The sequence below is a fragment of the Austrofundulus limnaeus genome, unplaced genomic scaffold, assembly GCF_001266775.1.
Source record: "Austrofundulus limnaeus strain Quisiro unplaced genomic scaffold, Austrofundulus_limnaeus-1.0 Scaffold3, whole genome shotgun sequence".
NCBI classification, from domain to species: domain Eukaryota; kingdom Metazoa; phylum Chordata; class Actinopteri; order Cyprinodontiformes; family Rivulidae; genus Austrofundulus; species Austrofundulus limnaeus.
The window spans coordinates 739,097-751,665 of record NW_013952405.1 but is presented as its reverse complement, the minus strand read 5'-3'; the positions used below and the strand labels follow the sequence as shown (position 1 = coordinate 751,665).

The following is a 12,569-nucleotide window of genomic DNA, read 5'->3' as shown; positions in this document are numbered from 1 at the left end:
TGTGTGTGTGTGTGTGTGTGTGTGTGTTAGTGTTAACAAAATATCTCATGAATCAGTGGATGCAGTATAACGAAACTCTCTCACTCAGAAAGTAATTCCTTCAAGATTTAGTGTTACATGAGTCCTGCTGTGCTGCTTATCAGAGGGGAAAAGTTACGACAGGATTCCTCTGTTTCCTTCTCCTCTGAGTCTGACAGTCTGGAGCTCGACAGGCCAAGAGGCTGCTCATAAGCACTTGAGTGGCTGACCCAACCCTGCAGGATTTAACAGCGAGTAAAACGCTTTATGCACCATCATCTGATAGCCTGACGCTAATGTTCACACTGCTGCTTTATCTAAAAGCATGCTTCTTACTGTAAGATGTTATCCTGCGACTCAGCCCCAGCAAGCCTGCAGTAAATGTTAATGCAGCCGTAAGTGGGACAGACAAAACTATTTTCATTTAGCTTTTCACCCTTATTGTTCCTACACAGTGGAGCACTCCTGCGCTCTTAAAAGTGTACAAGGCTGCGAGGACTTTCTCTTGGCAGGACATGGGTTGTTAATATTTAATGAGCTACAGGGTTGTTGCTACAGCAAGCGAGAGATTAATTTGCTCAGACTGTAAAAGCCTCTAATGTCTACATCTCTCGCGGGATCACTGCTCTTTATTGAAACGGCAGAAAACGGAGGTCCAGGTTGTAGAGAAAGTATGGGAGTATGAAACGAGCTGACATTAAGTACCTTTTGTGGAACGTCCTCAGAGAACTTGGTCATATTTGCTTCCAGCAGACAAAGTCCAGACTTCTCTTTGAGTTTAGTAAACAGTTTGTCACACAGGTGGACAAATATACCACACAATTTATGTTTCTGTGTGGTAAATTATAAACAGTGTTAAAAAGGTGGCTTATATCATCTTGGTCTGTAATGTTAAATGTTTCCAGTGGATTTCATTCTTCTCAAACATATGTTTGATTATTATTGTGGAAATTACAGTATGTGCAGTAATTAGTTAGGTCATCCTTTGGCATTTAAGTATTTAAACTGATATATTTTTTTCCTGTATTGATAAAATGAATTGCTATAGGTCACAGAATTTTGAGTTAGATTATTATGTTTCTTTCTCTAAAGTTTATACAATGAAAAGCCTAACCAGACAATCCCAGTTAATCAATCAATACTGTCATTGAAATGTCCAGTTTTTTTCCTAGTATAAAATCAATGTTCTGCAGTGATAGGATGTTTTTTTGTCTTTGCTCCACCTGAACACAACCAGACTAAAGTTAATAAGCAAAGCTGTCTTCATTGAGCTTTAGAGTAGCCATGTAGTTTCCCCATGATCCTTTTCTTTGGGGTTTTCACCCTGAAAGAGGTGAAAAAGTGAAATCCCACAGAGGACTGACAGCTTTAAACAGGTGAAGACAAAAGTTTAAGCAGCCTTGTGAGTTTTGTGTATCAGTGTGCTGAGATATGTGTAGTGCCCTTGTTGTCTCCTCCGATCCCCATTGTAAATCGGTGTTGAGTCAGTTCGGGGCAGGCCTTATCTACTGTAAATCAAAGCAGAACTGCAGGAAACTGAAATCCACCATCTGATATTCTCATCAGTGTTAAAATGTTTGAAGACTGTTCCCGTATGGCAGTCTGAATTAAACACAGGATGTTAAAGAGGGTCAATGTGAAGGTGTTTAAAAAAAGAGAAAAATGTGCAAAAAAGAGTTTTTAATGCATTTTATTCATCCCAATGACTCAGTTTCTTTTTTTTCTCCAGTGAACAATTTAAGACAATGTACAATACAAATTTATGAAAAATGACATAACCCATTCAACTAATTAACACATGTAGGGCAGTATGCAAGTGCACAGCCTTTGCAGATATTTGTTACACATGTAGCACACAGTATGTGTTTTACAGTCCTCCTTTTGAGGGCAGAACTGACATCTCTTCCTCTTACTTGCCCTAGCTGGGGAAGTGGCTGTGGTAGCTGGATCCTCAGGTTGATCAGGACCTCCTGTACTCTGAATAGCTTTCACAGCTGTTGCTGAGGCTTCTGTGCAGGGAACATGCTTCCTTCTTTCAATGAGTGGAGTTACAAGTGCCTTTCCAAGCTGCTCCAGGAACACCCTTCTCTTGTTGTGCTTATGAGACATCCAGGTTGGGTTGATCTCTCTCCAAATCACAAAGGCATTGTAGGAGGAAACATCAATGATGCTGTGGAAGATGACCAGGGGCCAGCGGGCAGTCATTMTTCTGCAGCTATATGTTCCAATCACCTTATCTAGGTTGTCCACACCTCCTTTGTTGCGGTTGTATTCCAGGATGATGATTGGCTTCCTGTCCTCACGATGCCTAATTTTGCCGTCTGTGTCCAGTGTTCTCAGAATAACTACATTCTTGTTTTTCTTTGGGAGGTAGGAAACTAGAGTGGTGGTGGGCATGAAGGCAAACTTTGAGGAGAAGACCTCTCTCTCCTTTGACACAAGCAGTGCAGGTGGGAGCTCAGGCTTGTTATTTTGAACTGTACCAACAATGGTGATCTCCCTCTTCAGGAGCTGCTGTCCGAGTTCATAAGAGGTGAAGAAATTGTCACATGTCACATTGTGACCCCTYAGTCCCTCTGTCACAYCAAGCACAWCTCRCATCCCCTGGTTCTTCTCTGGGCATCCACTGGTTGACTTCCCAGTATAGAYTTGCATTTTCCAAGCATAGCTTGATTTGACATTGCAAGCCACCCATGACTTGATCCCATATTTTGCTGGCTTGCTGGGCATACACTGCCGGAAAGGACAAAGACCTTTGGACAAAAGACATTAGCATCAGTGATTAGTATCAGTGTCACAGATACAAAGAAATCAATAGTGAAAATCACTTTTATTACAAATATGAAAACAGATTACCTCTAAATGGAACCAGTTGCTCATTCACTGCTACTTCAGGCCCTGGATTGTAGAGGTACAAGTACACTTCACTGCAGCATGCAGAACGGGGCGGTGACAGACCTTTCCGTCAGTCCCATACCTTATATGGAAATGGGACTATTGCATTCCAGAAATGAAGGGGGCGCTACTGACACTATTTTCTATCGAACACTTTCAACATTAAAAATACAAATTTTACAGTAAGGAATTTCTTATCTTTATTTGCACCCATCCTTTTTCTCTTTTATGCAAGTTTGTTTGTTTGTTTGAAATACGCCTTATTGTTTGTACATTGTATCATTTTGTGCGTTCTTTGTTGTTTAATAAAAAAAAAAATTACAGTAAGGAAATGGCTACACGTGTTATGTCACGTGGTATGTCCCTTTTTCATTTTCAAATCTTTATTAAATCTTTGTTGTTTTTGGATATTAATATTATATTACAGTAACAAACTAACCTTAGGCATTAGGCCTGTGAGGTTAACCTTAGGCATTAAACCTGTGAGGTTAACCTGAGGGTCTGTGTTTGGGGAGGTGGATAAAAGAAATTAATAAATAATGCTCTGAGTACTTGAACGTGAGTAGAAGAAACTCTCTAACTTCTTCCTTTCTTCTTCCTTTGCTCTCTTAATCCCGCGTCTTTAAGGAGCAACCTTCATTTCCGGAATGCAATAGTCCCATTTCCATATAAGGTATGGGACTACCWCTTGTCCCATACCTCTCTTATGGCTGCAAGTTTGTCTGTCACACGACTTGCTGGTCTTGACTCATGGTCATCAAATCGTAGTGGCCTTGAGTAGGTGTGAAAGAGTTTGAGTGACATTGTRGCTCGGAAAATTGGCCTTCCACTCTCTGCATCCCATTAACTTCTAGCTGCAGCCTCACGTCGGGACCTGTATACACCTGCTACGATTAGCAGCCCTAAGTAGGCCTGCAGGTCAATCTCATCCATCTTTTTCCAGCTGTCTCCATATTTGCGAAAACCCTCCAGTTTTGTCATCTCCAGGATTATTATGACCCCCACACGCGAAGCATAAGTGGGAGTCATATTGTTTTCGTACTGTTTATTTGTTTTTCTTTCTTTTTTTCAGTGATTTTTGGTTAACCGTACCACAAAAACGGCTGCACCGATCAACATGAAATTTGGCAGGACTGTAGATGAGTCTGACCTACACTGCGCCAGCCAACGGTTTTATGATAGACCCCATATTTGAGGAGGGGGCTCCTTTCAAAGTGGGGGTGTCAGGACACGCAAAACTGCTTATAACTCAGAAAATGTTCAACATAGAAGCTTCAGATTTCTTTTGTTGTTTAGCTCTGATGAATCAGGCCCACCAATCAGTGCCCCCCGGAACCCCAATTTTTCTGAAAAAGGGGGTCTGGACATGAAAAAATGCTTATAACTCAGAAACTGTACAACATAGAAGCTTCATATTTTTTTTGTTGTTTAGCTCCGATGAAGCTCTATGCATCAGGCCCACCAATCAGTGCCCCCCCACCCCCCGGACCCCCAATTTTCTAAAAAAGGGGTATGGTTAAAGCTCAAAAACTATTAAACATAGGAGCTTCAGATTTCTTTGGAAAAAGACCCCCACTCAAACCACTACAATTGTGGGATGCACCTAGTAGCRTGACATTTATTAGGAATAAAGACTTCTGAGTTCTGGTGCATTTGTGTGTGCGGGGGTCATTATGTTACCGCTATGCAGTATCTAGTTTTTTTCTATTGCTGGTGTGATAAACAGGTAGAATGTAGAGATAATGTCATGGGCATGAGAAACGACATAACTTGTGTGTGCTGGGGTCATGTTTATGGCATTTTGTTCTGCATGCCTGCCGTGTTGGTCATATGCTGCTGAGGATGATGTAATTTTGCTATTTTTTTTTGAAAGGAAAGTCTCCCTTTCAGCTTCAGGGTTTTCTTCTTTTTCTGAAGACGATTCATCATGCTCTGGGTTGTAATCCTCCCCATCTTCTTCTTTGGATACATCTCCACTTCCTTTTCTGAATCAGAGTGGTCTTGCTGGACATCCGAGAAAATCAGCTCTAAAGCCTCTTCAACGCTATAACGCACACTCATGGCTTCAGCACAGACAGAATTTGGGGTCCTGTTGTTTGCACACAATATAAAAGTCTCTTGTTCATATTATTGCAAAAAGTGACTTACGATGGTGCAGATTCACAAATCTCCAACAACTATTTCAAACCTCAATCTGCAGCATGCAGGATGGTGTCATCTGTAGGTGCTGAAGAGCTCAGTCCCTCACTGGTCCAGACTGACCATCAAAGAGTTCCACCTGATTCACCACCTGTAAGATAACACACACACACACGCACGCACGCACGCACGCACGCACGCACGCACGCACGCACGCACGCACACACACACACACACACACACACAGCCACGTTAGGTACAGAAAACAAGGGCACACCCAAACTGCAAAATAAATAAATAACACAGAGGTGCCAGTCAGTTATAACACCCCTGACCTATAGTTGAAATAAGGACCAGGAGAAAAGTCTGGTTAATACTGCCAAATTGGTGACGTGACCTTTCCTCTTTTATCCACAGTTTCCTCTCGAGACGTTGCACTAATTTTATACTTTCACTCCACGTCAATATTTTTTATTTTTAAGCAGTTTAAGCAGCAGCAGGCACAGTGGTAAAACATGTTACTTAACAGGTTGTTGCTAGCTTACCGAAGAGTGAGTGAGTTAGTTGATGCTACCAATCTCGCTTAGCTGGGCTGTGAGAGGTAGAGCAGCTAAAGCCTTTTTTACTGCTTACATTCCCCAGAATGCTGTGTGACTCTGGCTCATTGGATGTACAGTATTTTCAACTGATATTGATCACATGTCTATTAGGATATCGTTATTGTTGTATCGCCCAGCCCTAGATGAATTGCTAAATAAGCAGTTCTACTGCATACCTTTTGCACTGTGTTGAAGACTGTGTGAAATTGGTGATCAGTGCTGCAGTCTTTTAAGCCTGAAGCTGCTGGTTTGAGCCAATGTTGAGCATTTGGAAGGACATCTGGTGTAAAGCATTTGCCAGATCTTTTATGCAAGTTTGCTCACTGTGGATACCCCTGTAGAAGGGAGCAGCCCAAAGAACAACAACATTTTGCTCCTTGTTCTGCTTCCTTAGGGCACATCCCTGGTTCCACTCTAGAATTTTTTCACTGGACACGAGTGCAGCTCTCATGGATAATATACACTATGTGAGCCTTCTTACAAACCAAAAGTTTCCTTCAGTCTGATAACCTGTTTCCACATTCATACACAACCTATAAAACCACTTCCTGTTTGCTCATCTACTCTGTTGAGTAAACTTTAACTCTTTGATAAAATAAGATGACGGAAGCATTTTTTTTAGAAATGTGGATAATTTCACTTTGAAAACAAATCGTCTAACTCTCTCCCCGTCTGTGCTAACCCTTTAAAGACACCTGACCTAAAAACGTCCTCACATCTCACTGAAGTCAGAAGACAAACAGGACTTTACGTTTTATCTCTGTTCTGAACACAGAGATTGAGTCGGAGCTTGTATATGCCGGGATAAGTGTGTTTAATCATTAAAGCTGTCACTACAAACGGCACGTTCGGGCCAAAAATATCTTCAGATGACTACTTTTAAAATGAAGAGCAAAGGCAAAGAAATATTTTTAACATTATCAGCATGCAAGACGATATCGCCTCTGTTTCTGCTGTTTGTCAGAGTTGTGCAGGAGGTGTGCACAGGCTGCGACTGTTTGCATGTTTCTGTTGATCCAATGGGAGGGAGAGACCTTGAGCTGCAGCTGTTTATTTGAAGTTGGCAGAGTTTGGCTGTTTTGCTGGGTAAAGGGTGGTGGTGGGGGTCCAGACAAACACGGGTGAACTATTTTGTTCTGAGCAGGTTTTAGAAGACATGAATAATGCTTAACTTACAGTTACTTATTTAACTTTAGAAGGACAAACTGAGAGTTTAGCATAGTGAGAGTAGTTAAAAAAGGTTGTTTGGTAGAGTTATCTCTGTTTTCAGTTATATGAATGAATATTTATATTTTCCCTGCAATTTGAAGAAAAAAAAGAGATGTGTTGTTGGAAATGATTTTTTTGTAATGGTGTAAAAGTTGGTTTAATCTGAAGCCATCCCTATATCACTGATGGTTCATGCTAATGTTAAATAAATGTTGAAAAGAAATCTCTCCACATACCACAATAGGATTTTTGACATCTGAGTTTAATAATATCACTTTATCTGCCTCTTAACTTACCCAGTCTTCCCATTTCTATCTTTGTAGGCTAAAGCCCATTTCCTCATGTTCATTTTTTACAGTGGTTAATATGAAGCTCGTCTGGTTTCTGGACCATCTGTTATGTTGTCACTCTTGGGGATGCTCAGATTTAACCAGTCAGTCTATTGCTTTGCATCACACAGCATTTATTTTATTTTACCTTGTTTGGCTTTTTAGGTTAATTTTCTGTGCTTTGAAGAAATAATGCTATGCCCCTTTAACAATTTTTCATGACTTTGGTTTCTAAATAAATATTTGTGATGTATTTAGGTCAAAATACAGCAAGCTGTAATAGCAACTAAGCTATCATCTTTGCAGCAGGTTTTGAGTGTGTCTGTGGAGACATTTGATCCCACTTGCCCACTTTTTTCTGTGGCATCTGTTTCACACTGATGTTTTTCACAGAAATGACCTTCGTCCTCCAAGAAAAGCTTTAATTTTTTAAGCTTGATCTTTCAAAACAGCACAGACCACAAACTGATAAGGCTGACACTCAATAAACTCTTGTTCTATCATACCAAAAAAGCTTAAGGTTTTCATACACTGTCTAAATGGTAACTCTATAAAATGGTGATTAGGTTTGAAATGCATCTGTGATAGTTTTCAGCATGGCAATGATCAGGCTGTCTGCTTGGATTCAAGGCCCCTCTGTAATCTTCTCTCTGTTGATCCCCAGCTGTCAGTATATTGTTTTCACTCTGCTCTCAATCAGTTCTGGTAGATTCTGAGGGGTGGACTCCACTGTAAGTGTATCACCTTAGTGTTTGTGTTCCATCTGTTTTTCAAATTCTACAGTAAAACTTCTGTTGTTGGTTTTTGACAATCTCCTAACATTATTTTTGTCTTGGCAAAGTTATTTCCTCAGATAAACTCACCCAATAGGTTACCTGAAATACAGCGCTTTCCCTCAGGACAAAAACTCAGCTGCAGCATCTAGTATCTAACATATTGGAGGACTTCACATGACAGATTGTTTAAATAAACCTCCATGTTGGGGTTTTGTCTGTGAGCTACCTCACTACACAACCTTTCATTTCTGACCAACTCATCTGAGTAACAATGTGTTACATTGTGTTTTACATTATTTTCTGAGGTTTAACACAAAATAAGACCAGATATGAAGTTGTTTTAAAGTTGACAGTAATCCAACTTTGGACTTGGCCCAGCTCAGACTAGTTTGGTCTGACTTAAACACTTTCTCCAAAGTGAAACCATTTAAAGAGCCATCTTCTGTACAACATGTATAAATGTGAATTATTCATCACACTTCCATAGAACTCTACTTCACAGTGCCAGAACTGTCACTTTAGCTGTGTCCCAATTCATGGGCTGCAGCCTACCTAAACTGCAACTCACAGAGATGACAAGCTTTGAAGTCATAGGCTGCATAAAAGGGCTGAGACGGTCTAGTCTTTGGATGACGTATGTGTACCCAAGCACTACTTCATTACTTTAGGGATATGTTTGATATCAGGTGCTTTCAGACTTCAAATGTGTTGAGACTAGGGTTGGGCAACATATGCAAAAACATTGATCATGATTAATTATGGTATTTAGCCGATAACTATTATTTAGTCGATTAATCCCCTGGAGTACCTGGACCACCACCTGCCCCAGTCACATGACCAATTTAGTGGGAAAGATTTGCTCTTTGTAAAAATCTGTTCCAAATTGTGTCAAAATTACAGACTTCAGGCTTTACATCAATTTTTAAATTGTGTTGATGGATAAATAAATTATAGAACTTTTTCTTTTTAACGTTTGTCATAGTTGAAGCGAAGAGGAGCACCGAGCGGACTGATGGTGTCATTAATTGTATTAATTGTCAAATGCCAAAAAGTAATCGATTAATGATTTTCTGACAATTTATTGCACACGATACGATTATGCCCAACCCTAGTTGGGACATGTGTAACCTGTATTAACATGTCTTTCCACCGGAGGGATAACTTCACAATTAAAATGTTACAGGTAAATAATAAATAATAAAAAAACATTAAGAACAGCTCATTGCAGCATACATTTCATCAGCTAAGTTGCTAAACATGCATGTAAAAAAAATTTTGGTCCATGTTAAATTAAAAAAAACTGTCATCTTTGTTTACCTGTTTAATTTGCTGACATCATAACAAATCCTGGAATATTCTTGACCATGTGGGTAGGGTTGCCAACTTTAAGAGGTTTAAATAAGGGATGCAAAACATTATATAATTAAAAATTAATATACTTTAAAGAATAATCATTTTCTCTTAACAAATGTATTTATTAACTCTTGATCCATTAGCAGATTTGTCCTTTAAATGGCCATATATAATATTTGTATTGGCTAATGCTATAAATATGTCGTTATTTATTCATTCATTGAAAAACAACAAATAAATCTATTTAAAAAAAACACAACTCAAAAATGACATGAAATCTAATTATAAGATTGATATAATCCTTCATTCAACTAAAAAGACTCAATAATCCTAAACATTCAACCAAACAGTTGTTTAAATAAGTTCAATCCATTCACTGACATCTTCTGGTAAAATAGCAGATAATAAATCAGTCCTAATATAATGTCCATGTGTCAGTCTCAGAGATGGTTGAGTCTGAAGCACTGTGACTCTGATCTTTGGCTCTTCTGTTCTTAACTACACGTCTGCAGTGTTGCTCTGCTCTATGACTTGCAGAGTGTCTGGTGTAAGCCAAAACGTTTTCTTCTAACCAGTAAAGTAAAAGACGTGTCCTTAAAACAAATATACAGGATTTACCCTGGGAAAGAAAGCTTTCAAAGTTTTGAATTTGACAGATTTTTTCATCTCTCTGCAGAACCTGTCACTCATCTGGTCTGGCTGTGTCTTCACTCCATTAAGGTTGTGATAAATCACAAAAAATATCTCCTGACTTAAAGTTAAACTGGAAACATGTTTTATTTGATTTTTTTTAGCAAAGTATAAAAATGATTTTAGAGATTTTTTCTATTAATTTGCTAATCATCCAGGTCAAGTTTCACATATAGGATTAAAAACAAAAACTATTTTGTCATCTGATAGAGTTCACACGTTAAATGTACTCAATTCATTTATTTAACAATCAAAAGACACAAAAACCGTGAATGACTTATTTTAATAATCTATTTACTTTTATTCAGCTTATATTTGTTCATCAACCCCTGGCTCCCTTGTGTTGTTTTGTATTTTTGTAACTTTCTTTTGTTTACAATATAGTTTTGGGGGTAAAAGTAAAAAAAACCTCACCGACACATTTTACAAACGCTATATGTCTTGTAATAATCTCTTCTGACGCTGTCCAACTCTTCCTGCTCACATCACATCTGGACTTTTGTCAGCGTTTTGCTTTGAGGACGTGGCGGAATATTGAGTGTAGTGGACATTTTTAAAAGACGTCTTTATGAATAGTGCGCGCGGAGCAGCGCAAGTGTGTGTGTGTCTGTGGATGTGTGTGTGTGTGTGTGTGTGTGTGTGTGTGTGTGTGTGTGTGTGTGTGTGTGTGTGTGTCACCGACTGTGAGAGCAGACGCACACACAGGCAGCACACAGAGGAGCAGGAGGAGAGGAGGGGCTTTTTAAGTGTTGATGTGAATGAGAGGGACATGTTTACTGGACATTATGAAAATACAGAACAAAACGCGTCCCGTATTGGTTCAAAACATTTATTGGCCAAATAAAGGACGATTCCGTATTTTAAGGGACGGGTGACAACCCTACAGATTCAGCCTTCATTTTCAGGGTTTTGTAAACCACATTTTTCGGCCGCAAGAGAAGGAGCCCACAAATTGGGACAGCCTTTGGAGTAATCGACAGACAAATTTAATGCCCTGCCTACAATGGAGACCTTCAGTTGTGACGTCACACATAGCTTTTATATATATTATCAGCTTCTCTCTCAAAAGTAAGGATTATACAGAGAGTCAGTGTTAATACTGTAACAGAAAAAGAAGTTAGCGCAAATTTTGACACATCCGACTTCAGGAACCACAGGAAAATTCAGTTGAAAGGATAGCTAGGGGGTCAAGGTCTTTGACAGCCTCGGAAAGCGATTGAATTTGTTAAAAATGTGTCTTATAGCTTAGCTTGCTACATCAGTGATTGTGCGTGTGTCTCTGTGTATATTTTTATTACTCGAACCACCTAGAACTAATATAATAACAATAAAAAAACTTAATGGTGATGTTGTGTAAGTGTAAAATTATCACATGTGTGACTGACTGCAGTAGAGTGCTGTATATGAGGCTAGCATATATGTTATGAGTAAAGCTAGCAGTAGGCTAGACACAGGAAAAAATATGGTTTACTGTACTTGTTTATTGATAGAAAGTTCAGAAATGGTATCCAGGTGGTCCAGCGTTGGTCTTTTTACCTCTGATAAAATGTTTGGAGCAGACGTTAAGTCTATGATAGCACTTTTTTCTGGTCACATTCAGCTAATCCCATCCCTCTGAAGGAAATTTTGTAATGGATTAATTGAATATTAGATGCAATATTGCATTTTATACTTTCGGATCATTGCAGCTTTAAGGCCATAACAGAATAAGAGTTGGTATGTGTCTTATAATGTGTTCTTTCTTTAGCCTAAACAAAAGGAGTTACGTTCTGACGTCAGACGAAAAAGGTAACACCTCCAGGGATGTAACCAGGAAGAGATGTACATTATAAGCTCAATTCATTATTATAGGAGAAAGAAGTTGTCAGTGTGTTGCAGAGTGTCTGCTCAGAGCAGAGCAGCTGTGTTTTGTTTTGGTTCAGTCCAAGGTCTTACACTGAGGCCTGTGTGCTGTACTGTGAACCTGACTGGAGTCAGAAGATTGAAAATAAAGTTTTAAAGAATAAATCCAGTGGATTCCTGTTTATTCGGACATACCATTTTGAACAACACATATTTTTTTCCTACACCTCCAATCTATCTGTTAGCTAGCATCTTTGCTTGGGAAAAAGGAACAAAATACTCCTTCCATGTTGGGATGCTGGCTGCATCCTGAGTCACTGTTACAAGTACAGCACAATGTTTTGTGGTCCTCCGGTGGAGTTTGATGCTGTTTTCTTGAATTTATTTAAGTTTAAAAACAGTTAAACCAGAGGGAGTTTGTATGCACACCAGTGTTGAGCGGACGTAGTCATGTGACTGGTGTTCCAAAAATAGCCTGAGTGAAGATCCCCATTACAACCATGAAGACATACATTCAGTCCCAAAGATTTTTCTTTTCCTTTCCCTTTATAAAAAGTCATGTAAACCCTACCTCAAGTAAATGGGATAATTGTCTGACTTTGTTTCATTGTATTTAACACATTGCATGGCTTGTGGTGACTGGTATCTGAAGTGTGATGTTTTCCAGGGTGAAGGAGAAACTGAAGATAGGTGTGTGTGTGTGTGTGTGTGTGTGTGTG

The 12,569-nt window shown here is 39.3% G+C and overlaps 2 protein-coding genes and 1 long non-coding RNA gene across 3 annotated transcripts in view; 1 reads left to right on the top strand and 2 right to left on the bottom strand.

Moving 5' to 3' along the window:
* LOC106523022 (membrane-associated guanylate kinase, WW and PDZ domain-containing protein 1) overlaps nt 1–12,569 on the top strand; it is a gene marked incomplete at its 3' end in the record, with an annotated part of 74,865 nt that overhangs the window by 10,269 nt on the left and 52,027 nt on the right.
* On the bottom strand, nt 1,755–2,908 carry LOC106523013 (uncharacterized). The gene is made up of 2 exons (XM_014016296.1): nt 2,875–2,908; nt 1,755–2,751 (listed from the first exon to the last, which is right to left on the bottom strand). Exons 1-2 carry the CDS (start codon nt 2,896–2,898, stop codon nt 1,810–1,812), a joined length of 966 nt encoding a protein of 321 aa, XP_013871750.1. The 5' UTR covers nt 2,899–2,908; the 3' UTR covers nt 1,755–1,809.
* Nucleotides 5,165–12,569, bottom strand: part of LOC106523036 (uncharacterized) — a 15,487-nt gene continuing 8,082 nt past the window's right edge. Inside the window, exons 2-3 of the long non-coding RNA XR_001310847.1 lie at nt 9,283–9,348; nt 5,165–5,203 (exon numbers count right to left, since the gene is read on the bottom strand). This is a non-coding gene — a long non-coding RNA (uncharacterized LOC106523036). The remainder of the gene's footprint in view (nt 5,204–9,282; nt 9,349–12,569) is intronic.